The sequence below is a fragment of the Pseudonaja textilis genome, chromosome 1, assembly GCF_049901715.1.
Source record: "Pseudonaja textilis isolate UNSWEBS1 chromosome 1, rPseTex1.2, whole genome shotgun sequence".
Lineage (NCBI taxonomy): Eukaryota > Metazoa > Chordata > Lepidosauria > Squamata > Elapidae > Pseudonaja > Pseudonaja textilis.
Genome location: NC_141990.1, coordinates 5,616,947 through 5,643,781, shown reverse-complemented (window position 1 = coordinate 5,643,781; position 26,835 = coordinate 5,616,947). Strand labels below are relative to the sequence as shown.

Sequence of the window (26,835 nt, the reverse complement as noted above, 5' to 3'; positions counted from 1 at the left end):
ATTCAGAATCACCAGCGAGGTTTCCATTCATACTGCTATTTGGAAGGGCTACTTCCAGGAGCGCCCCTGTTAGCCAAGTTCAGACAAACTCTACAACCTCGCTTGCCCAATAATGTATTTTGCCATTCAGCTGAATAGTCGGAACATCAGGGTAGCAAAAACTGCTTTGAACAGAATTTATTTTTTTTAAGCTATCCTTTCAATCCAAATAATTTTAATCCAGTAACAGAACAAGATGAAACCCAGTTTGATCTAGTGGTTAAGGTACCAGGCTAGAAAACAGGAGACCATGAGCTCAAGTCTCACCTTAGCCATGCAAACTGACTGGGTCACTTTGGGCCAATCACCAGGAGATGGTGAGTTCTAGTGCCGCCTTAGGCATGAAAGCCAGTTGGCTGACTTTGGGCCAATCATCAGAATACGGTGAGTTCTAGTCCCACCTTAGGCATGAAAGCCAACCAGATGACTTTGTGCCAGTCACTTTCTCTCAGCCCAACCCTGCTCACCGGGTTGCTATTGTGAGGAAAACAGGAGGAGGAAGGTATGTTGGATATGTAGATAAAGGTGGGATACAAATAAACAAAACAAAATAATAAAAGATTGATCACGTAGCTGCTAACCTCATTTACAGAAATTTAATAAGGAAATTTAGGCAACATCCTCATCCAAACAAAAGTCTCACAATTTTACCCTACTTTTCTTGTTTTCCCTGTTCAAGGAAGGAAAAATAAAAAAGGCGACAACTTTTAACCACGAGGACTTCTGCTCTAATGAACTCAGTAAGTTTGCATAGGGAACCCGACATTTTCTAGCATCATCTACAATACAAAGTTTAAGTGTACAAAGTGTACAAAGTTTCTACAGAAACCCTCAAGTCTCAAGAGGCTTTCTCTCTCGCTTCACTTCTAAGCAAAAACAAGCATGCGTGTACACTACATACAAACATATATAATTGGTATAAATCACAGGTGTCCAATCTTGCAGCTTGCCTGGGCTGCAATGAGTGAAGAGGAATTGTCTTGGGCTGCATATAAAATATATAATATAGGTACTGTATGAAAACTACATAATAATGTTAGAAGTTTATGATTTTGTGGGGGCTGCATTACAGGTAGTCCTCGACTTACGACTGCAACTGAGCCCAAAATTTCTGTTGCTAAGCGAGACAGTTGTTAAGTGAGTTTTGCCCCATTTTACGACCTTTCTCGCTACAGCTGTTAAGTGAATCACTGCAGCTCTTAAGTTAGTAACACGGTTGTTAAGTGAATCTGGCTTCCCCGCTGGCTTTGATTGTCAGAAGGTCGTAAAAGGGGATCACATTGTTGAAGTTAAAACCCACCCCTCTCCTAGGAAAATGCAATATTTTAGGGTATATTAAAAAGGCAGAATATTTCCCCTAAAAGAGAAATAGAAACTCAGAGAGGCAGAAACTCAGCCCCCACTACCTTTGTTAATGGGCCATTAAGGCCAGGGCCAGTCTATTCTACATAACAAAGATCTACCTCCTTCAGGCAGAGCCATTTCATTGCCCTTCATTGCATCACCCGCCAAGTTTCAACCAAACTTAACATACAGACAACTTACAAAGCTAGCTATGACCTCTGACAGCAACCAATCAGGACACTCTTCCTGTGCCCCAGGAAGTTCAAAGCCAGAGAGGGTATAAACCCAGGGACTCTCAGCATCTCTTCCCTTTTCTGCCCGGGAACCCATCCTGTTCATCAATAAACCATCTTTCCAAGAGGCCTCCATGTTTCCAATGTCTCTTTCCCCACTTGGAACTGAACTCCAGAATAATATTTCTTCCAACAATGTGATCCCAGGTCACTGAAACCGTCATAAATATGAACCAGTTGCCAAACGTCCCAATTTTGATCCTGTGAACATGGGGATGCTACAATGGTCGTAAGTATGAAAAATAGTCGTAAGTTGACTATTTTTTCAGGGCCATCATAACTTTGATCAGTCACTAAACGCACAACTATGTAACAACCTCTTTCCCAAAGCAAATCCCAAATAATCTTCCCTTAGCAGAGCTGCTTTATGCTTTAAAAATGCAACACAATGAAGAAAAATGGCTATCAGAAGAATATGATTCTCTAGAGAGATGGCTGACAAACGACTAAGCTAGGATGTTGAAATGACCACTGGGTTAAATGTTTCTTTTTTTCACACCTGGGAATGGGCTGCTTGTCTCAGGTTATAATCTCTTTGGGGAACACGCCAAGTCTGCCCACTGGCCAACCTTCCTCCTAACAGCTTCCCAGCAAAAGGCTGTTTCAGCACCACTGATGGCTATCACTGTCTTCCTTACAAGCCCCCTTTTCATTCTCCCTCTGAACCAGGTTCATGTTATCCGAGACTTCACATTACAAGCTTCGCTTTCATCTGATTCCAGATCCTGCTGCACAATGCTTCGGGTTACTTTTCATCAAAGATTTTATTTTCCATCCAGCAACGTGCAGAGGAACAAAACTATTTTATGTTAAAAAAAATAAGAATAAGTTGTGCGGCAACTAAATTCAATAGAATTATATCTGGTGTAAGCCTCCGTGAGTCGTCATGTGCAAGTAGGCGGCAATATCAATTTTCTAAAATAAAATAAATAAAGTATCTGCACAAGTAGTACTTGACTTACAACAGTTCACTGAGTGACCATTCGAAGTTATAACAGCATAAAAATGACTTATGGCCATTTTTCACACTTATGACCATTGCAGCATCCCCATGGTCACATGATTTGCATTCGAATGCTTGACAACTGGTTCATACTTATGACTGTTGCAGTGTCCCTGGGGGGTCACGCGATCCCCTTTTGCGACCTTCTGACAAGAAAAGTCTATGGGGAAGCCAGGTTTACTTAACAACTGTGTGATTAATTTCACACCTGCAGTGATTCACTTAATAAATATGACCAGAAATGTCATAAAGTGGGGCAAAACTCACTTAACAAATGTCTCAGTTAGCAACGTCAATGCTTGGCTCAATTGTGGTCATAAGTTGAGGAGTACCTCTATTATCAGGTAAGAACCTAAGAGAGCCCTCTGAGATTAAGCCGGAGATTCAACCGTTCTTTTTCCTTCTTCAGCCTGAGAAATTATTTAAATATTTAGTATCATCTGTATGCTGAAAGTCTATTAAGAGAAGCTGAGTTGGAAGGAGGAGAGCGTAGTTTTAAAACATAGGAAAAAGAAACATCAATAACCTGCGCTAGGAAGACAAGGCTACTCTGAGAGCTGAAGATGTGAAGAATCTAGTAACAGGGATTTAGCAAATCAAGGACTACAGGTAGTCTTTGATTTATAACCATCCATTTAGTGGCGGTTCAGAATTATAACTGTATTGAAAAAAGTGACATCACCACCTTTCGCACATACAACCACTACAGCATCCCGGTGCTCATGTGCTCAAAATTTGGGTGCTCGGATTCATATATAAGACCACTACAATGTCCTGGGATCATGTGGTTTCTTTTTGCAACCTTCTGTTAAGCAAAGTCAGTGGGGAAGCCAGATTCACTTAACAACCATGTTACTAATAACTGCAGTGATTCACTTAACAACTGTGGTCAGAAAGGTAATAAAAGGAAGCAAAATTCAGTACAGCATACAGCAGTGCCCCAACATTTATGGCTTTGCCAACTGGCACAGGTCTCTCACTTACTACCCTGACCTTATAGTACTTGCCTGGTGATCAAATTATACTAAATTAGGGTGTTATATTTCACCATTTGCTTTCTACAGTCCAACTAAAATATTGTTTGCTTACTTCCTTATATAATGTATTGTTGGTTGAAATGTTGGTTGTTCAGACCGAGACTGTTGATGGGAAAAACCTAACAACTTTCATATCACAAAAGAGGCTACAGGTGCAACCAACAGCAGCTCCCACCATCTTTTTCCCCCCTTCCAACTTCAGTCAGATAAATATCCTGTTCACCAGGGGTGTCAAATTTGCAGCCTGTGGGCCAGATGCGTCACACGCTGGCCATGCCCACCCCCGGTTTAGTGAAGAGGGAAAGTCGCGATACATCACGTGACAACAATGTGACATCGCGAGTTTGACGGCCATGCCGTTCACCAAAATTCCACAAGTGAATTGAGCAGAGACAGGCATAGGTAGTAATGGGCTTTCTTACATTCAGAGGATTCAGTTTCCCTATGAAATTGAAAAGAAGAACCTTGCTCTCAAACTAATTTAGCAATTGTATGAACAATCAAGTTCCTTCTTGGATCCAGGAAGCAGAAAGAAAGAAAGAAAGAAAGAAAGAAAGAAAGAAAGGAAGGAAGGAAGGAAGGAAGGAAGGAAGGAAGGAAGGAAGGAAGGAAGGAAGGAAGGAAGGAAGGAAGAAAGAAAGAAAGAAAGAAAGAAAGAAAGAAAGAAAGAAAGAAAGAAAGAAAGAAAGAAAGAAAGAAAGAAAGAAAGAAAGAAAGAAAAAAAAATGGATATACAAGATTTTATACTTACTGATCTGTGGGGATGGCAGAACCCGGGCTGCTCGGACAGGTCCATGTCGGATAGAGTAAAGTTCTTGAGCTTCACCACTGATCTGCTCAACAAAGAGATACAGGCCTTAGATAAGACAATGCTTTTACTCACGTTTATGGAAAAGGCATTTTAATTATTTGCAAACTTTTAGAACCACTTATTCAGAATGAAAAGAAATTCTTGCGTTGACAACGAACAGATCTGTACAAAGAAAAGAAAAAGCTTCTAATATTGGTCTGATCCAAAGTTCTTTTAGCTTCTAGGAAGACAGAGGTCCAAAATCTTTGTCTCAGCATCCAGGCAGTATTTACAAGGACCAATCAATCAGAATAGAGCTGGAAGGGACTGTGGAGGTCTTCTAGCCCAACCTCCTGCTCAAGCAAGAGGCCCTATACCATTTTAGATAGGTGCCTGTCCAGCCTTTTCTTAAAAACCTCCAGTGATGAAAACACCTACAAGCTGTTCCACTGATTAATTGTCCTCCCTGTTAGGAAGTTCCTGCTTCGTTCCAGGTTGCTTCTCTCCTTGATTAGTTTCCATCCATTGTTTCTTGTGCTGCTTTCTGGTGCTTTGGAGAATAAGTTGACCCCCTTGTCTTTGTGGCAGCCCCTCAAATACTGGAAGACTGTTATCATGTCCCCCCCAGTCCTTCTTTTCTCTAGACTAGCCAAACCCAAATCTTGCAGCCATTCTTCATATGTTTTAGTCTCCAGGCCTTTAATCATCTTAGTTGCTCTTCTCTTAGTTTTCTTCTCTTTGACACAGTGTTTATTACTAACCATGTGGCACAAAAATTGAAACTCCATATAAGATGTCCTTGGGGGGAAAAGGGAGATATAAAAAGTAATATGGTAAATTCTTTAAAAATGACCTGCTTGTGCACATTCGGTGACTTTGGGGTACAGGATAATAGTTTAAAAAGGGCCAATGGAGTGATCCAGTACATTTTTTTATTTATTTACACGAGAGTATCCTGATTTTAGCCAGTGTTCAATTGTGGTTCAATGAAATGAATCTCTTTTACTGCTTAGAAGGGGCTCCTAATCAACAATGTGTGCAATTCAGGTTCCTAAAAGTCGGGCAGATGGCTTTCTCCAACACTGAACAGTGATCACCTCTGCTATTTTCATTCTTGATAAACCCCTTAGTTCCTCATAAAGCGAGTAACACATTTTTGATACAGGGAATCCTTGACTTATGACCACGGTTGGGACCAGAATTTCCACTGCTAAGCAAGGCGGTTGTAAAGTGAGTTGTGCTCAGTTTTATGATCTTGTTTTTGCCACCGTTGTTAAGCAAAACTAGCTTCCTCCATGGACTTTGCTTGTCAGAACCTGGCTGCGATTAGGCCACTTGTGGCGATGTTACGATTCTAGGCTGATTCCTCTCTTGCCTCCGCCCCCAGGCTCTGCCTGTCCTTCTCCTACACTGTTCGAAGCGGTATCCCAGACCTCCAAAACAGTTCCTGACTGCAAGAGGTGCCTCTCAGGAGCTTCTGACTGCCCGTCAGGGGTGACTGAAAGATTATTTACTGTCGAAAGTGTATTAAGTCACCCACTTTCCAAGGAAAGATAATACGAGTTGGTAGGAGAGGAGGAGCGCCTAAATGCTTTTTCATCTAAGTCAACTGTGTACTCAGCCTCTCCTGAAAGACTATAAAGGGGTCAAAGAAAAACAAAAACATTCTACTGTGGTGACAGGAACCCTGCAGTTATGATCTGCCAAGTTTATGGAATGTTGCTTTAACAGAAGCTATTAAACCCAGCTCCATAAAGGATCAGGACAAACACCGGCTCACCACCAAGTTCATGCTCTTCATTGTCTAATCTACTGAGACTGAAGGTATAGAAAATAAATAAGATCCGCGTATACTTTTCATCCAGGAAAGCAAATTCGATTTCATTGACATAATTGAGAGTTTGGGGGGGGGAGGATGGATCTCATGACTAGAACAGAGCTGTAATTCATTCCAAGAAACATAAGCAACTGGAAGGGATGAAGTTTTGCAAGCGTATCAACAGTCCCCGAGCGTGATCAAAAAATCCAAACCGACCATTTTGAAGGCCGTGCAAAGGGCATTGAGATTAAAACAAATGGAAGAACAAATGGGGGTAGTACAGGTAGTCCTCAATTTACAACGGTTCGTTTAGTGAGCGTTCAAAGTTACAACAGCACTGAAAAAATGTGACTTATGATCACTGTTGTAAATGGCCTCCCAGTCCTGCAAAACAATTCCACCTTTTTCTAGCTTAACAAGAGGGAGATTGTGGTCTACTTTATCGAATGCCTTGCTGAAGTCTAAGTATACTATGTCCACAGCGTTTCACTGCTCGACTAATTTAGTCACTTTCTTGTCGCTTTGTCAAAGAATGACGTAAGATTGGTTTGGCATGATCTGTTTTTAGCAAACTCTGTGCTGGTTACTAGTTATAAAGTTACTTGTTTCTAGATGTTCATAGAACTGTTTTTTTCTTTATTATTTTTTTCCAGTATCCTCCCATTAGGCTGATTGGTCTGTAGTTTCCCGGGTCTGTTTTTTACACTTATGACTGTTGCAGCATCCACATGGTCACACAATTGAAATTCGTGACGCTTGGAAGCTGACTCATATTTATGACTCTTATAGGGCCCTGGGTCAAGTGATTCCCTTTGGCGATCTTCTAACAAGCGACATCAATGGGGAAGTCAGATTCACTTAATAACCGGGTGGCTAATTTAAACAACTGCAATGATTCACTTAACACCTGTGGCAAGAAAAGTCGTAATTTGGGCAAAATTTGCTTAGCAAATGTCTCACTTGGCAACATAAATTTTGGGCTCGATTATGGGCACAAGTCGAGGATTACCTATAGTCATTGGGAGAAAATTGCTAATCAAAGGTGTAGGTGTTGCCTTCCAAAATCAAATCACAGGTAATCCTTGACTTGCAACTATTAGTTTAGTGACCATTCGAAGTTACAACAGCACTGAAAATGTGACCTAACCCCGGTTTTCGGACTTAACAAACTTTGTAGCGTCCACATGGTCACACAATTAAAATTCGGGCACTTGGCAATTAGCATATATTTACAATAGTCGCAACAGCCTGGAGGTCATGTGATCACCACTTGGGACCTTCCCAGCCAGCTTCTGACAAGCAAAGTCAATGGAGGGAAGCCGGATTCCTTTAAAGACCACACGATTTGCTTAACATCCGCAGTGACTTGCTTAACAACCGTGGCAAAAAAAGGTCACAAAATCGGGCGCAAGTAACTTAAACAAACTGCCTTGCTTAGTAACAGAAATTCTGCTCCCAGTTATGGTCGTAAGTCGAGGAATACCAGGATAGCTCTGAAGAAGAACGATGGGGGCCTTTAAGTCCCCCGACATCTGTGGGAAGGCCAAGCAGAGTCCTTCCAGGAAGTTCCTGATGTGCGTTGCAAACCACTCAGCCTCTCGGCAGTAGCTGATCAACTACCCTTGAATGGAGATGAATCAATACAGATGATGTGGGTTGAAACTGTGACGTTCAGCGTGCAAAATTTCGTGGGTGTCCAAAACAGGAAGGAGAAAAATCAAATTGACCCCCACACCACCAAGCCTTACAACTGGGGCCAGAAAGGTCGTAAAATGGGGCAGAATTAATAACTCTCTTGCCTGGCAATGGAAATTCTGCCCTCATTTGTGGTCCTAAGTCGAGGACTACCTGTACCTTAAAAGCATTAACTGAGAATCAAGACTGCTGGCTTGGCATCTTTTGCGAGACGTGAGGCCAGCCTGTTCAGAAGCATAAGAAACTTTACACCTGTAGGACGAGAGCCCCGTCCCAAATGTGCGAAGGGGGGCGGAAGCATGCAAAACTGGAGGGGGGCGCCTTTTGTCTCCTTGACATCTGGAACCAGACTTTTTAGGATGGCAGAGAAAAAGACTTCAAGGATAAATTCGAATCCTTGTCTTAATTCCCGATGACAGGCTTTGTTGTCTGGGAGCGTACTAGTTTGAATCCTTCACAAACAAAAACAAAAGGAATACTATTTCTCTTACTGTGCAAACAAATATTTTCCAACCATGGAAAATAGCTTTCATATGGGAAGGGTGGTGGTGGAAGAAATGGAAAGGATTAGCCAAAAGAAAAAGAAAAGAAAAAGAAAAACTTTGTACCCCAATCCTGAGAGAAATAGCAAAATCAAAACTGGGGCATCCTCAAGAGCCGTAAATTGCCAGTTGTTTGATATTCCTACCGCAACAGGATAGGAGGCTGGCAGAGCTGGCGTGTGAGGCACATGGCCTCCTTCTCAAAAGTGACAGGAATGTCAAGTTATTAATAAAAAGAGCAGGCCTGCTGAAAGACTTCAGATGTATCACCAGAGTGCAGCTTCTGCACACGAGGAAACAGCGTTGTAATTAAACACAACAGGAAAACGTGTGTTTCTCGGGAGGTCCACATTTCCTGGAGGACCCAAGTCAACCCAAGGCAAGTAAACATCAAGGCAACTCTTATTTATTTAACCCATTTTGGAACCATCCATCTCCTTCACAGAGGGTCTCTAGGCAGAGGGGGAGGGACATGACATCCCCTCTCTCCGGACTACAACACAGTCCTTTCAACGGTTCCAAGAAGGCTCCACACCTATTTGCATCACTCAGGTGACCCTGAGGACACAGATAACCTCCAAGGGCCTCAACGATTCTATAAAAGAATGCAAATGACCAGCTGTCTGCAAGGAACATAAATGCTTCCATTCCCCACCATCCAGTCAGAGCTGAAGAAGCTTCTTGGATCAGAAGCGAAATATCTTCAAAAGGAAAAACAAGAAAATCCAGTTGCCTCTTTGAAAAAGCACCTTTGGGACTCGAAATGGCCTCAATGTTTAGTCTAAAAGGATGCAAATGACCAGCTGTCTGCAAGGATTATAAATGCTTCCATTCCCCACTATCCAGTCAGAGCTGAAGAAGCTTCTTAGATGAGAAGCAAAATGTCGTCAAACAAAAACCAGAAAGTCCAGTTTGCCTCTTTGAGACAAAAAAGCCAAACAGTGCAGAGAAGAGCAACAAAGGCGATCAGAAGACTGGAGGCTAAAACATATAAAGAACGGTTGCAGGCATTGGGTATGTCTAGTCTAATGAAAAGAAGGATTAGGGGTGACATCATTGCAGTCTTCCAATATTTGAGGAGCTCCTATAAAGACAAGCGGGTCAAACAATTTTCCAAAACGCCAAAAGGCAAGACGGGAAACCAGGAGTGCAAACTAACCAAGGAGAGAAGCAACCTAGAACCAACGAGAAATTTCCTAATGGTGAGAGCAATCAACCAATGGAAGAACTTGCCTTCAGAAGTTGTGAGTGCTCCATCACTGGAGGCTCTCAGAAAGAGACTGGACAATCATTTGTGTGAAATGATAGAGAGAGACTCCTGCTTGAGCAGAGGGTTGGACTAGAAGACCTCCAAGACCCATTCCAATCCTATTATTCTATGTTCTATTCTCACCTCTCGGGGGGGGGAGGGGGCAGGAGAATGGTGCAGAGAGCATGGACAACAACAGAGAAGGTTCTCTGCCTGGATCCTGTCAGTCAGAATCTTTTAGGGGCCCATAACATACCTTCCCTGCCACTGCCCCCCTTCTCCTTCCATGCACCCACTTCTTTATCTATCGTCTAGCAAGCTGACTTAAATAAGGAAACCAAAATGGTTGCTACTAAAACTTGGACTTGACTGTTTGTAGGTAAAGTTTTGAAGTAAGGTCCGCATGCGATGCCCCTTGTGAATAAGGTCAAGTGCAGAGAGTCGGGGCTCAGCATAATCTAACTGGGGTTTTATGCTGCAAAAGACAGGCAGGGGAAAAAATGTTTTAATTTAAGAAAAAAAAATCATTGCTGAGATTATTCCGGCAGGCAAGTTTTCAAAGGCTCCCCTGATCAATGGTTGGCGTCTCTGCGGAGTCTTAGAACCTGACAACCCTCATAATCCCATCTAACAAATGGTTTTTGTTTGTCTTTGTATGTGCAGTTGGTGAAAATGCAAGGCAGCTCCAGATTTCAGTATCTTTTATTTCCTGATGTAAAACAGGGGCGAGAGGCATTTCTTCAACAAACTTTCTCCAAAAAGAAAGCAGGCTCCCTTCTAACGGCTCGGGTGCAGGTGAACTCCCCCTGCATCTTAGTTCGAATTCTAGTCCCACTTGCTACTCAACAACTTCTCTAATTCCCCGATGTGGTGACCATCGTAATTGTGATGCCTGGTTGCTAAGCCGCATTTTTTCAGCATCGTCGTAAATTCAAATGATTGCTAAAAGGAATGGTTGTAAGTCCAGGCCGCCCTGTCCGTTTTCCCCACCTCGTTTGTGTGTAAATCTGTGTTTTAAGGCTACAAGATTGCTGCCGAAGGATCTTTGAGTTAAAAAAAGGAATGTTTCATCGCATATTTCAAAATACAGGTAGTCCTCAAGTTATGACCACAACTGAGCCCAACATTTACGCCGCTGAGTGAAACATTTGTGAAGTGAGTTCACCCCATTTTACGACTTTTCCTGCCACAGTTGTTAAGTGAATCATTGCATTTGTTAAGTCAGTGACACGGTTGTTAAGTGAATCTGGTCTCCCCCATCGACATTGCTCTTCAGAAAGGAGCAAAAGGGGAATCACATGACTCCAGGACACGGCAACGGTCATAAATAGGAACTAAATGCCGAGCGTCCGAATTTTGATCCCTTGACCATGGAGATGTTGCAACGGTCATACGTGTGAAAAACGGTCAGGTCCCTGTTTTCTGCATCTGTTGTAACTTTGAATGGTCACTAAATGAACTGCTGTAAGTCAAAGACTACCTGTATATCACGGATTATAAGGAATTTTAACTGCTCTAGTCAACATCTACTCATTGGGAGACAAAATATTTGCTATGTTATGGGGTATCTGTAGGGTTCCAGCGAGAGAAAACTCCTTTTAAGCTCAGCAATATCCATCTATGTGCAGTTTCCATTTTTGGTGCAATAAATAAGATCAAAGAAAGATAAAACTCTGCATGGGATCAACAGTGGACAGAATAGATACGGGCAATTTTAAGTTTTGGAGCAGATTCAGCTTTCTCCCACAAACATAGTGTGTGTATATATAGAGGAAGTCCTCAACTTAGAACAGTTCATTCAAAATTACATCACTGAAAAAAGTGACTTGCGACCCGTTTTCCCACTTGTGACCATTGCAGCCTCCCCTACGTGATCAAAATTTAGATGCTTGTCAACTGACTCGTATTTATGACAGTTGCAATGTCCAGGGGTCATGTGATCAGCTTCTGCGACCTTCTGACCAGCAAAGTCAATGGGGAAACCAGATTCACAGGGTTACTAACCTACCAACAGCAGTGATTCACTTAACAACTGCAGCAAGAAAGGAGCAAAACTCACTTAACCAAATGTTTTACATAGCAACAGAAATTTTGGGCTCAACGGTGGTCATAAATTGAGTACTACCTATATACATAAAAAACTGAACTCTACTAAAATCCATTACCACCCCCAAAATACCGATAGTCCTTAAACTATCACCATTCATTTAGCAACCAATCTAACTTACAGGTAATCATCAACTTAGAACAGTTTAATTCAAAGTTACAACAGCAGTGAAAAATGGGACTTATGGCAGTTTTTCACACCTATGACCATTGCTGCATTCCCCATTGGTCACATGATCCAAATTCAGACGCTTGATAACTGGTTCTACAACCTTCCAACAAGCATACTCAATGGAAGAAGCCAGATTCATTTCACAACCATGTTACTAACTTAATAAGTGCAATTATTCCCTTAACAACTGAGGCAAGGAAATAGCAATAGCACTTACATTTATATACCTCTTCACAATGTTGTTACAGCTCTCTCTAAGTGGTTTACAGAGTCAGCCTCTTGCTCCCAATAATCTGGGTCCACATTTTACTTGACCTTGGAAGGATGCAAGGCTGAGTCAACTTTGAGCCAGTGAGAATCGAACTGCCAGCAGTGGGCAGCCAGCAAGTCAGAAGTAGTAGCTTCCAAGACTGCATTCTAACCACTGCGTCACCAAGGCTCTTCTATTTAGACTTGCATTTTATATATTTTATACTTTAGACTTATATACCGCTTCACAGTGCTTTACAGACCTCTCTAAGCGGTTTACAGAGTCAGCCTCTTGTCCCCAACAATCTGGCTCCTCATTTTACCCCCCTCAGAAGGATGGAAGGATGAGTCAACCTTGAGTCTGGTGGGATTTGAACTGCCAAAATGCAAGCAGAAGTAGCCTGCAGTGCTGCACTCTAACCACTGTGCCACCGTGGCTCATCACCATGTAATTCACTTAACTGCAGGGATTTTGCTTAACAAAGGTTGTAACATTGGCTGTGACTCAAAGAACAGCAGCCTTATTTAGCAACAGAAATTTCTGGTCCCAATTGTGATACTAAATCGAGGACTACCTATGCAGATAGTCCTCAACTTACGACCATAACTGAGCCCAAAATTTACTATGCTAAGTGACAAGTTTGTTCAGTAGGTTTTTGCCCCATTTTACGACTTTTCTTGCCACATTTGTTAAGTGAATCACCGCAGTTGTTAAACTAATAACATGGTCTGGCTTTCCCATTGTCTCTGCTTGTCAGAAGGTTGCAAAAGGGGATCATCAGGACACTGCAACCGTCATAAATATGAACCCGTTGTCAAGCATCCAAATGTAAATTACGTGACTGTCGGAATGCCTAAGTGTGAACAATGGTCATAACTAACTTTTTTCAGTGCCGTTGTAACTTCGAGGACTACCTGCACACAAGGAAGCCCTGTCTTGCTTCCCTTTCCCTCCCTCCCTCCCTCCCTTTCTGACCCCTGCTGAAGTCTTGGGTCTTACAGCGGAATCGATGAGCCTGTATATGCTCAGAGAGCTAACAGAGGCAAAATGAACTTGTGGAATATCCTGATGCAGCATCCGTCACCAGAAGCTTTTAAAGGAGAATTGGGCACATTAGTAGAGAACCTCTCTATTGACACACATTAACTGTTATGGATTATGACAGCACGGAGAAGACGGAGTTCTGTGCTCTGGTGATGGAGAGGGTCAAAATCCAGTTATGTCCATAGCTACTGAAGCTGAATCCAGGCTGACAAAATGGGTGCTGCTGCTCTTTAAGGTCTCCCTCCTTTAAATCAGATTAAGACCCAAGGCAAAATTCAGACTAGATCTAACAAATACAGTTAGTCCTCACCGCAATTACAATTGAGTCTTCCTGCACTGAACACGAAGTCCTTGTGTGTCCAGTCACACTTGGCCAATAAAGAATTCTGTTCTGTTCTAATTCTAATTCTAATTCTAATTCTAATTCTAATTCTAATTCTATTCTATTCTATTTCCATTCCATTCCATTCTTACAACTACAATGGAGCCTAAAATTTCTGTTGCTAAGCAAGACAGTGGTTAAGTGAGTTTTGCTCCAGTTTATGACATTTCTTGCCACCATTGTTTAACGAATCATTGAGGTTGTTAAGTTAGCACCGTGGTTGTAGAACAAATCTGGCTTCCCCACTGACTTACTTCGTCGCAAAAGGGGATCACGTAACCTCGGGACACCGCCACAGTCATAAATATGAGCCAATATGCTGCAGAGGTTGTAAGTGTGAAAAATGGTCATAAGTCACTTTTTTGGGGTGGCATTGTAACTTCAAACGGCCACTACACAAATGGTTGTAAGTCGAGGTTGACCCATATACCTTTCACTCTACTGCTATCTACTATAATATTCTATACTTTGCTGGGAAAACTAATCATAACATTTCAGGTGGTGCTTAAAAAGAAGGTAAGGAATTTATTGGCCCTGTACAAATTGTGGAATTACAGCTCGCACAATTTAACTATTCACAATGCTGCCTAGCACTGACTTGTGTTAGGATATAACAACTCAAGGACAGCCACAGGTTCTGAAATCTGTACTAGAGTGAACACTACTTGCAAAACATCTGCTGGCTAAGTGCTTATAGTTCAAGAAATGATTGACTTTCAATCAGTCAGAAGAGAGCTGGAAGGGACCTTGAAGGTCTTCTAGTCCAACCCGCTGCTCAAGCAGGAGACCCTAAGCTATCCCATTTCAAACAGGTGGTTGTCCATGTCGTATCTCTGCCCCACTCTCCTGTCTACATCACAGTCCTTTCAGCAGTTCCAAGAAGGCTCCACACCTATTTGCACTACTCAGGTGACCCTGAGGACACAGAGAAACCTCCAAGTGGCCTCAACGACTCTCTACAGCAGGGGTGTCGAACTCATGGCGTCATGGCGGTGTCACGTTGACATATCGGGACTTTTTTCCCGTTTGCTAAACCGGGCGGGGGCAGGGGCCAGCACGTGACACATCCGCGGGCCGCAAGTTTGACAGCCCTGCTCTAAAGGATGCAAATGACCAGCTATCTGCAAGGAATATAAATCCTTCCATTCCCCACTATCCAATCAGCGCTGAAGAAGCTTCTTAGATGAGAAGCGTACTGTCTTTGAAGAAAAACCAGAAAGTCCAGTTGCCTTTTGAAAAAGCACCCTCAAAGCAATCATAAGTCACTTCTTCTCAGTGCCATTGTAACTTTGAACAGTATTAAACGAATGGTTGTAAGTTGAGGGATACCTGTAGTTAGCTTTATTTGGTTACCTATTATTAGTTAGTCACCTATTAGTTAGTTACATAGTCTATTATTACCTAGTACTGCGGAATGGTTTTAATCAGCTAATAGGAGTCTTTTTTTTTTCATGTTAAATACAGGTAGTCCTCAATTTACAACAGTTCATTTAGTGATTGTTCAAAGTAACAACGGCACTAAAAAAGATGACTTGTGAATGGTTGTTCATACTCACAACCCAGGGTCACGTGATCAACATTCAGGCACCTGGAAAGGGACTCATATTTACGACGGTTGTAGGGATCAGGGGTCACGTGATCCCCTTTTGTGACCTTCTGATAAGCAGAATCAATGGGGAAGCCAGATTCACTTAACAACCACATTCCTAACTTAACAACTGTGGTGATTCATTTAGCAACCGTGACAAGAAAGGTCATAATATGGTGCAAAATTCATTCAACAACTGTCTCCCTTAGCAACAATTGTGGTTGTAGGCTGATGACTACCTGTATAATGTTTTTATATAGTATACAACTATACAATCAAGCATTTAATTTAGCCCCGCCGTTCAATGACCTGCATTGCACAAGGCAAAAGTAATGGGTAAACATTTCTCACACATCAGAAATGACCATTTTAATCAGGCTTTGGCTCCATACGCTTTCTTATGACATAGCTCTCCACGTATGAGGAGGAGGAGGAAAGAAGAAAGAGGGGGGGGGGGAAAAAACCAAGCAAAATGTAATTATAGCAAAAATCCCACATTTCCAACTCATAAATCATACCCTTTACGGTTTGTCTGATTTCACTGCACAAACACACAATTTCATTTCTTGTTTAAAGAGGGCTTTTAACCTTCCCACCCACACTTTCCTTTCAAAAGAAAAAAGAAAAAAGGAGCTTCTCTTCTTGTGTTTTATAGATTAACACGAGGCACTTCCAAAAGAAAAAAGAAAAAAAGAAAAACCCACAAAAAATCTTGCTGTTCCTCTTCCCCAACCGTTAACAGATCCCTTTGAAGGCCATCTAAATGGGATACTCCATTTGCAAGTAACACTTTGGTAGTCAAAAGATCTGACTCAGAAGGGATTTAATGCGAAACCACTCAGACTGGAAAGAGAGACACCATCAGAAACGAAGTGTTTCCAAGGCCTGTGTAACACCATTACGGAGGGTGTCGGCTTAGGAACTGTCATAAACACTTCATAATCACTCAGACACAAACCGGGGTTGCCTGGAGCACATTCGTTTTATTAAGTGCTGAATAGGTGTCCAGCTGAATAGAAAGCCAAAGTACAACACTACAGATAAAAGTGAAGTTCGGCCGTGGGACTTTACACATGATACAGGGAGGGCTGCAGCTTGGCAGACGTTTCCAAAGGGGGGGGGGGAAGAAAATATTGCTAAATATAGAAATGTTAAGGACGGAGGTAGCACAAGGCGGTTAAAGAGCACAATTACACAAGGGCGTGCCTTAAATCTTATCTTTCGGGAAGAGGAGCAGACTTTGTTGGTGGACATTCAATTATTTTTTTTGTCCCTAGGGATAAACTGAAACTGTCTGGGCTGAAGTGCTTAGAGTCAGAGATAGAGGGATAGAATCAAGATCAGGTGAAGTGTTAATACCACTTTATAAGGCCTTGGTAAGGCCACACTTGGAATCTGCTATCCAGTTTTGGTCACCAGAATCTAAAAAAGATGTTGAGACTCTAGAACAGAGGTGTCAAACTTGATTTCATCAGGACTTTGTTTCACCTTGGGGGGGTCAGGGGGGGCAGCTTGACGTCACTCAGGTCGGGGGGCCCTGTGGTGACCTGATCACTCTGCCAGCAAAAATGGGCCCCCGAGCTCCGTTTTTGGCTGCGACGTCCTCCTGCAACTCTCTGCCAGTGAAAACAAAGCTCAGGAGGGCCGCACGTGAACTCCATTTTTGCTGGCAGAGGCACTGTGGCCTGATCCTTTGGTGTTTCCAGGGTGGCCCCGCGGGCCAGACCTAGGCACCCCGTGGGCCGGATGTGGCCCTGGGCCTTGGGATTGACAGCCCTGCTCTAGAAAGAGTGCAGAGAAGGGCAACAAAGATGATTAAGGGAATGGTTGCTGGAACTGGGTATATCTAGTTTGATGAAAAGAAGAACCAGGGGTGAACATTATAGCAGTGTTTCAATATCTCAGGGGCTGCCCCAAAGAAGAGGGAGTCAAGCTATTCTCCAAAGCACCTGAGGGCAGGACAAGAAGCAATTGATGGAAACCAACCAAGGAGTAACCTGGAACTAAGAAGACATTTCCTGACAATCAGAACAATTAACCAGTGGAACAACTTGCCTCCAGAAGCTGTGAATGCTCCAACACTGGAGGCTTTTAAAAAGGGATTGGACAGCCATTTGTCTGAAATGGTCTAGGGAAGTGATGCTAACTTTTTCGGCACTGAGTGCCCAAAGCATGCGCATGGGTGTGCATCCCCAAAATGCAATGTGCGCATGTTCCCTGTACATGTGCCCCCCCTGTACATGCGCAGCAGAGACCCAAGGACCAGCAGGCCGGTGGGAGCTGTGCGTGCATGCACAGTGGAGCTGAGGTGAGGTGACAGCTCACATGCCCACAGAGAGGGCTCTGGGTGCCACCTTTGGCATACATGCCATAGATTAGCCATCACGGCTCTAGGGTTTGAGCAAGGGGTTGGACTAGAAGACCTCCAAGGCCCCTTCCAACCTCTGTTATTCTGTTACAGTGTTTATAAAACAACTTGCTCACAAAACAAAACCATCTTCACTTCAATTACTGAGTGCTGTTGCTCAAAGGGGATTCGGAGGCCCATGGAAAGTTTGCTGAAGACACTGCTGAAATTCAATGATTTAAGACAGTGATCCTTAAAATATACAAAGTTTTCCTCAACTTACAATCATTCGTTTAGCGATTATTCAAAGTTAGAACAGCAGTGAAAAAAAGTGAGTAGTCTTGGCACTTACAACCAAAGCAGTATCCCCATGATCATGTGATCAAAATTCGGGTTTTTGCCAACCCAGCATGTATCTATGACAGTTGTAGTGACCCAGGGTCACATGATCACCATTCACGACCTTCCCAACTGGCTTCAGGCAAAGTCGATGGTGGAAGCTGGATTTGTTTAATAACTGACTCACTTAATAACTGCGACAATTAGCTTAACAACCGTGGCAAGAAAATATTGTAAAATCGGGCATGACTCACTTAAGGACTGCCTTGCTTAGCAATGGAAATTTTGGTCCCAACTGTAATCATAAGCAATTTCTTAGAACTTATCCCAAAGGTACTTTTTAAAAGACAATTAGACTTTTTTTTCCCCTTGAAAATGTTTCGCTTCTCATCCAAGAAGGGTCTTCAGTTCCGAAGAAGCAGACAACTGAAGTTTCTTGGATGAGAAGCGAAACATTTTCAAGGGGGAAAAAAAGGAAAACCCAAGAAAGTCTTGTTGCCTTTAGAGAAGAACCTTTATGGCAACCATGACCTGGATAATAGGGAATTTCCACTGGCATTCTCACAACTTACTACATTAGCAGTACACACAGCTGAGGTTCAAAAAAACATTTTCCTCTCTGAAGAAAGCAATCAGCTCAAGAGTTTCCCTTAAAATATATAGTCACAACAGAGAACAGGATAGGGCTACCTAGGTCAATTCTCCACCTAATCTACTCTGTGAATGGGAGAAATCCCCAGAATTCTTCACAAGTGGCAAAGGTTCTCCTAAGGGCAGGATTGGCTGGGGAAAGGGGGGGGCCGAAGGCACAAGGACCCACTTCCTTTACTTGAGTAACCCTTGATAAGGCAAAATATCCGGCTGTTTTATTTTGTTCCGCTTTAAGAGTTCATGGCTGCCCAGAGTTACTGAAACAGCCAATCTTGCTCAGTACTTTAGCGACACTTAATGTTCATTTGCAGAAATGACAGCCGTAGGGGGGCAAAAATATTTTAAAAAGAGGGAAACTCATGTTATCCATATGGAGACTGTCTTACAGGTAGTCCTCGAGTTACGACCACAATTGAGCCCCAAATTTCTGTTGTTAAGTGAGACATTAAGCGAGTTTTGACCCATTTAACGACCTTCCTTGCCACAGTTAAGTTCCTTGTTAAGTGAATTGCTGCAGTTGCAAAGTTAGTAACACGGTTGTTAAGTGAATCTGGCTTCCCCCATTGATTTTGCTTGTCAGAAGGTCTCAAAAGGGGGTCATGTGACTCCAGGATGCTGCAACCGTCATAAATACGAGTTACTTGCCAAGTGTCTGAAGTTTGATCATGTGACCATGGGGTGCTGCAAAGATTGCAACTTTGAAAAATGGTCATAAGTCTCTTTTTTTCAGTGCCACTGTAACTTTGAACAGTCACTAAATGAACTGTTGTAAGTCAAGGACTAAACAGATACAGGTAATCCTCAACTTACGATTCATTTAGCTACCATTTGAAATCACAGCAGCACTGAAAAAGGTGACTCACAAAAGGTCCTCACACTAACCACCAGTCCTCACGCTGAAAACCGCTGCAGCATCCCCAAAGTCACATGATCAAAATTTGGGCGCTTAGCAACTGGCCTGAGTTTATGATGGCTGCAGCGTCCTGGGATCACATGATCTTCATTTGCAACTTTCCCAGTTGGTTTCCGACAAGCAAAGTCAATGGGGAAAGCCAGTTTCATTGAACAACCACATGATTCACTTAACAACTGCAGTGATTCATTTAACAACCATCAGAAAAAGGGTTGCAAAATCAGGTGTGACTCACCTAGCAATTGCCTTGCTTAGAAACAGCAATAGTAAAAACAAGTAAAATAAAATAATAAAATGAATTGAAATAAAATAATTTATTTATAAAATAAATAAAATAATAAAATGAATAATATAAAGTAAAATAGTCAATCTAATCCAGCTCTTTCTGAATGTCAGGGTCTTGTCCCACACAAATTGCTTTAGGCCAGGATAGAAAATTATCAGCATCTGTTATGCGAGTAGGATGAGGTTCTGAATCACACTTGAATTGGGGAAATCTGAGGTTATGAATCAGACTGGAACTGGGGAAATTCTCCTAAATTCTCAGACTTAAAAATAAGCCAGGAAAATTATTTTTATACCAGATCCATTTAGATATCTACCACATCCTGTATTAATTGGCAATAGCTCTCCAGGATCTCAAGATGGCAACCTGCCCTCGCCCTTTAAATTCTTGTTACAATTCTTTTAACTAAAGATGTTTATGATCCAAGCTGGGGGGTTTTGCACAAAATGTATCCTTTTTGCCATTCAGAGGAGCAGAAAACATCTCCAGTGCTACCGCTTCTTTCATTCATCAGAAAAGACGCAGGAAAAAAAGGTAGCTTTATAACTTTCACGTCAGAGGAGAGAGTTTATGCTCCCTCACTGAACCCAAGGTACCTTTTTTTCAAAAGGCAACTAGACTTCCTTTGTTTTTCCTCAAAGATGTTTCGCTTCTTATCCAAGAAGCTTCTTCAGTTCTGGCTGAATGGTGGAGAATGGAAGGATTTAAATTGATTGCAGTCATCTGGTCATTAGCGCTCTCTCTGAGTTGTTGAGGTCAGAACTGAAGAAACTTCTTGGATGAGAAGCGAAACGTCTTCAAGGAAAAACAAAGAAACTCCAATTGCCTTTTGAAAAAGCACTTTGGGGACTGAGTGTCTCCAGAGACATTTCCCTCACTCCAACAGTTGCTGGAATTGGGTATGTCTTGTCTGATGAAGAGAAGGACCAGGGGTGACATGATAGCAGTGTTCCAATATCTCAGGTGCTGCCACAAAGAAGAGGCAGTCAAGCTATTCTACAAAGCACCGGAAGGCCAGGACAAGAAGCAATGGGTGGAAACCAATCAAGGAGAGAAGCAACCTGGAACTAAGGAGGAATTTCCTGACAGTGAGGACAATTAACCAGTGGAATAAATTGCCTCCAGAAGTTGTGAATGTTCCAACACTGCAGATTTTAAAGAAGAGATTGGACAACCATTTGTCTGAAATGGTGTAGGGTCTCTTGCCCAAGCAGGGGTTTGGACTAGAAAACCTCCAAGGTCCCTTCCAACTCTGTTATTCTATTCCAGGGATGTCAAACTCACATCGTCACGGTGGCACCACAGGATGTATCGGGACTTTTTTCCCCTTCACTAAACCAGGCGTGAAGGTGGCATCCAGACCGCAGGCCGGGAATGGCAGCCTTGTTCTATTCTATTCACTGAAATTCTGCTTACTGTCTACTAACCTTTCCCTTTTCTTCTCAGCTACGAGATACTTACAGGTATGCTCCATATCTGTATCCCATCACTGTAGCCAATCATGAGCAGAAGAGGAGGCTCGTTCCCAGTGCTGTGCATCTCATGTAGCTCCACATTCCTTAACATATCTAAAAAAAAAAAAAAAATCAGAAAAAAGGAATCAAAGACAGAAGCACCAGACAAGGACAATGCTCCCATAGAATCCAAAGAGTTGCTTTGGATAGCGGGACCGGTGGCGTATAAATAAAACAAACTGAAACAAAACAAAATATTCCATTATTTCTACAGAAATTAAGAAAAAAACAAATAAACCATGTTATTTCATTAACACACTGAAAAGGCTTTGACCCGCTAACAAAAGCTATGTGAAAACAACAGCAGCCAAGCAACTGGGACATCTCTGTGTTGTGGTGACATTTCAGGCGTTGCAGAACAATAATTGCCTTGTAGGATTCCTTGCACTGTTACTGAAGCCATCAAATTAGTTTTTAACAGGACTCTGAGTAGTGCAGAAGATCAAACGAAAAGAACATTAAAAGGTAAAGCCAAGAGTGCTTTTTCAAGAGGCATCTGGACTTTCTTGCTTTTTCTCTGAAGACGTTTCGCTTCTGATCCAAGAAGCCTCTTCCCAGTGGATTTTACTTCACTAATCATTGCCTACTGGAGGGGGCGCTCTCATCTGTTTCAACGGCCACTGAACCAATGCTGTCCACACACAATTTCCATGGTCATGTGGCCAGCATGACATCATAGGGTGCTGCTGTTACCTTCCCACCCAAATGGTACCTATTTTATCTATTCGCCTTTACATGCTTTCGAACTGCTAGGTTGCAGCACCCACTATGGTCCTGTGATTAAAATTTAGACGCTTGGCAACTGTCATGTATTTATGACGGCTGCAGTGTCCCCGGAGTCACGTGATCAACAGTTCTAACCTTCCAGCTGGCTTCTGACAAGCAACATCATTGAGGCAAACCAAATTTGTGAACAACCACATGATTCGTTTAACAATTGCGGTGATTTACTTAACAACTGTGCCAAAAAGGTCGTAAAATGGAGCACTTAACAACTGCCTTGCTTAGCAAGGGAAATTTTGGGTTGAACTGTGGTCATACGTCAAGGACGAACTGTATAGGCTGTCCAAGCAAGGACGCCTCCCGTTTGTTACCATCTGATTTGGAAAGAAGTGGCTCTTAAAATGCAGATGCCACAAAACCGAACAGAAAGTGCAAGGCCGTGAATTGGACAGGGAAGCTGAGGCGGCTGGGAGACTTACCATTCAAGTCAGAATTTTCAAATCGGATCCATACAATTTTCTCTTTTTCTTCTGTTGGAGCTGTACTGCTATAAGCCTGTAAGAAAAAAAAATGAGGTTCAAAAAAAAAAAAACCACCTTCAGTTGTACAGTTAACAGCTATTCTGTGGATATACTACAGAGCCAATTTGGTGTAGTGGTTAAGGTGCTGGCAGAAAACCCAGGAAACTGAGTTCTAGTCCTACCTTAGGCATGAAAGCTGGCTAGTTGACTTTGGGCCAATCACCGGGAGACTGGGAGTTCTAGTCCAGCCTTAGCCATGAAAGCCAGATGGGTGACTTTGGACCCATCCCTCTCCCTCTCAGCTAAACCCACCTCAAAGGTTTATCATTGTGGGGAAAATAGGAGGAGGAGGAAGGAGTATTAGGTATGTTTGCCGCCTTAAGTTGTTTATAAAGTTAATGCAGGCAGGATAAAAATCTAATAAATAAAAAATTGCATCCTGTCTCTAAAAATAGTACATAGTTTCACTCTCCTGGCTACCTGTATGTAATGCTGTCATTTTCAAATCTTCATACTACATTACATAGATAATACGGTAGTTTTCCGGTAGCTGCTGGAGGGCATAGTGTATTTTTCCTGAACTACAATACTACCCGTTTGTGACAGTACTTTTTTCATCTGTCGCGCCATTGTGATTACAACTGCATAAATACTCATAATCTGAATTTAATTTTTTTTAAAGTATACAACTCATTTGTATAACATGCTAAATGAAAATCAAACCAATCACAGTATGATTTATTGTCATATACCCGTGATGATGAACAGGTGCGATGCAGAGCCATTTATGTGGGCACACGAGCCCTAGCCAAACTTACCTGCACTGTGCATGTGTGCGCCTCCCAGATGATTTTTGGCCCATTTGAGGCCGTTTTCGCCCTCCTGGAGGCTCGAGGAAAGCCTCTGCAGCCTTGGGAGGGCGAAAAGTAGACCTTCTGGAAATAACAGAAGTGCCGAAATGGGCCCGTTTTCAGCCTCCAGAGGCTCCGGAGGCTTCCCTCGAGCCTCTGGAAGGGTAAAAACGGCCCCAAACGGGCCAAAAATCAGCTGGGAGGCATGCACCTGCGCGGTGCAGGTAAAGGGGCAGGGCAGGGGGATTGCACAAGCCTGCACAGGGGGCGGGCACATTGCATTGCGGGTGCCAGCATGCGCACGCTTTCGGCACATCACAACAAAAAGGTTCGCTATCACTGTCATATACAAACTATGACTCACTAATTAACATAATTTAACAAGCTCTTTCCTGCATTTTCAATTACACTTTCTTTGGGGGGACCCATTTCAAGAGGAGGAAAAACTTTAAAAGAGAGTGTTGGTTGGGCACTGGGCCAGAAGCAAAGCCCCATCTGCGGGATGAAGGCAGCACATGAAATCACACCCCCTCCGGTCCATGGGAAAACCTCTCTCCACGGAACCAGTCCCTGGTGCCCAAAAGGTTGGGGACCACTGGCTTAAAACATTGCAGCAAACCAGTTGCACTTGCCTGTGGTACGACATCTTGCAGAAATGTAACAACGCTTTCCATGTAGGACTGCTCCCTGGAACAGAAAGATGAATATCCATTAAAAATCAGCAATGGTTATTATATATACATATATAAATGTCCATGGTGGAATTACAGGTCAAGGGGCATCATGCATGTCACAGAATGGGACTAAGAAATGAAGGGCATAAGATGAGAAAAAAGACATTGGAAGAAGTTAGGTTTAAAACTGCACTTTTTTTCTGAATGGTACAGATCTTTTTTCCCGAAAGTCAATTTTCATACTGTCATTATCAGAATTCACTGGAATGTAACATGAACAACTATGAAAAAAAATTGTAAAAGTATATGTACCTATAAACTGCTGGAAGAATAAAAACTGACTTCAAAAGTTAAGAGAGGGTTTCTAAGACAAATGACAAAATTTGAAATGCTCATATAGAATTAAGACTTGAGATTAATTATGACAGCTCATAGTTGTTACAGCTACTTTGAACTCTGGGTTGCATCAGATAAAGCAATTCCAAAGTAGATATCAAAATTACCCACCACCAAAAACTTCATTCCATCATTCATACAGGTAGTGTGTTTAGCAAACTTCAGCAGCAGACGTAAATTCAAGTTTCATCTACCATTTGGAATTCTAGATGAACAATATGAATTGCATCTATAAAGTCATGCTGGCGCAGTGGTTACAATGCAGTATAGCAGGCTGACTCTGCCCACTGCCAGGAGTTTGATCCTGGCAGGCTCAAGGTTGACTGAGCCTTCCATCCTTCCAAGGTCGGTAAAATGAGGAGCCAGATTGTTGGGGGCAAGAGGCTGATTCTGATTCTTAGAGAGGGCTGTAAAAGCAACGTGAAGCATAAAGTCTAAGTACTATTGCTAAAGCATAAGTCTAGGTACTATTGCTATTAACCACTTACGTAACGGCCTGTGGCCGGACTATCACTCCTCCAGTACATCGGCTTGGACGGCGGGGAGATTCAGCAGCCATTACTGTTCTAAATTCCTAGAAGCAAAAACAAGGTATTTTTTAATTATGTCTCACACTTCCTTCCTCTTCCTCACTAACTTCTTCAGTGTTCATCAACAGTACTATTTAAAAAAGAAACTGATATCACAAGGTATGTAAAGAACAAGTCCGCAGGTCAGAAAAGGCAAGTTGTGATGGATTAATGATATACTGTATTTTACCTCCCACGGCTCAAAACCTTGAATTGAATCTCTAAAGCCCTGCCTGAAAAAAGTGCCCAGATCACCTTCCTATGTAGATAGAAGCAACAGAAAAATTAAGTCAGTCCTAATTCAGTGGTTATTTCATTCAATCACATTAAACTAAAATCAAACAAGGAAAGCTCATAAAACATAGTTTGGTGTGATATTGAAAATTATCATTAATATCAGTGGGGCTTAAGTTAACTGCTGCCTAGAATAGCCACACAGTGAGATAGGTGCCAAATAAATTTAACAAATAATAACAGAATAACAGAACTACCGATTGGAAGGGACCTTGTAAGTCAGGGGTGTCAAACTCGTGGCCCATGGTCTGGGTGCATCACGCGCTCGCCACGCTCACCCCCACTTTAGCAAAGAGGGGCAGTTGTGATACATCATGTGATAACGTGATGACGTGAGTTTGACACCCTTGTTGTAGGTCATCAAGTCCAACCCCCTTCTCAAGCAGGAGACACTACCCCAGGTGTGTCAAACTCATATGTCACATGCTGGCCACACCTACCCCCATTTTAGCAAAGGGGGAAAAAGTCACAATATGTCATGTGACTGATAACACTATTTTGACACCCCTGCTCTACACCATCTCTGATAGATGGCAGTCCAGGGAGCCTCCAGGGATGAAGCTCCCACAACTTCTGAGGACAACTTCTGTTCCATTGGTTGGTTGTTCTCACCGTCAGGAAATTTCTCCTTATTTCTAGGTTGAATCTTGCTTAGTAATAGAAATAACCCACCCCGCATGCTATGTAGGGATCCACAGGTCATAACCAGCATCTTTAATTGAATCTGGACAACCAGTACAGCCCACAGGGTAGAGTTGTAACATACCCTGGTCAAGGAACACATATAACACCAAGATATTTTGTATCAGTGGCAACTTATAGGTGCTCTTCAAGAGCAGCCCTTTGTAGTGCTTGCAGTAATCCATTAGGGATGTGACTAAGGTGTGTGTGACTGAAAGTAGTCTTCTATTCCAGGAACAAGTGCAACTGGTGCACAACACGAAATTGCACAACTGGAACCTGCCACGGAGGAAGGAAGAGAACCAGCACAATACTGATGCCCATCTCCAAACTCTGGAGTAGTCAATCCAGAAGGATACCATGGTCAATCGAGCAAGGATGGACTACCCAAATCCCATTCCTGCCAAAGGTGATCCAAAGGACAACCAGTCACTGTGTTTTTTAAAGTATGGTTTACAGCTTAGATTTGCTACTTAGCAGAAACCCTATATTCATTTTTTTGAATGTAAAAATGTCTCTATTGTTGTTGCCCAAAAAAGAACATTTGGGGCCAGTGTAATAAGTAGCAAATACCGTATATCAATAAGACCCAGAATGGTTTATATAAGATTTATTCTACATTGGCTCAGCTATTCCTTCCCCCTTGCCCTTCTTAAACATATATGCCCTCCAAGAAAAGCAATATAATTGTTTTCTAAGATCAAAAGTTATTCTTTTATTTTC

General features: G+C 42.4%; 1 protein-coding gene across 6 annotated transcripts in view; it reads right to left on the bottom strand.

Annotated features, from left to right (window-relative positions):
* Nucleotides 1-26,835, bottom strand: part of BCAS3 (BCAS3 microtubule associated cell migration factor) — a 604,042-nt gene that overhangs the window by 572,541 nt on the left and 4,666 nt on the right. For all 6 annotated transcript variants that reach the window (XM_087924910.1, XM_026710222.2, XM_087924916.1 and 3 more), the window contains exons 2-6: nt 25,057-25,142; nt 24,131-24,185; nt 22,606-22,681; nt 21,351-21,457; nt 4,468-4,549 (exon numbers count right to left, since the gene is read on the bottom strand). In XM_087924910.1, the coding sequence (XP_087781036.1) occupies nt 4,468-4,549; nt 21,351-21,457; nt 22,606-22,681; nt 24,131-24,185; nt 25,057-25,127 (391 nt within the window). In that variant the 5' untranslated portion in view covers nt 25,128-25,142. The remainder of the gene's footprint in view (nt 1-4,467; nt 4,550-21,350; nt 21,458-22,605; nt 22,682-24,130; nt 24,186-25,056; nt 25,143-26,835) is intronic.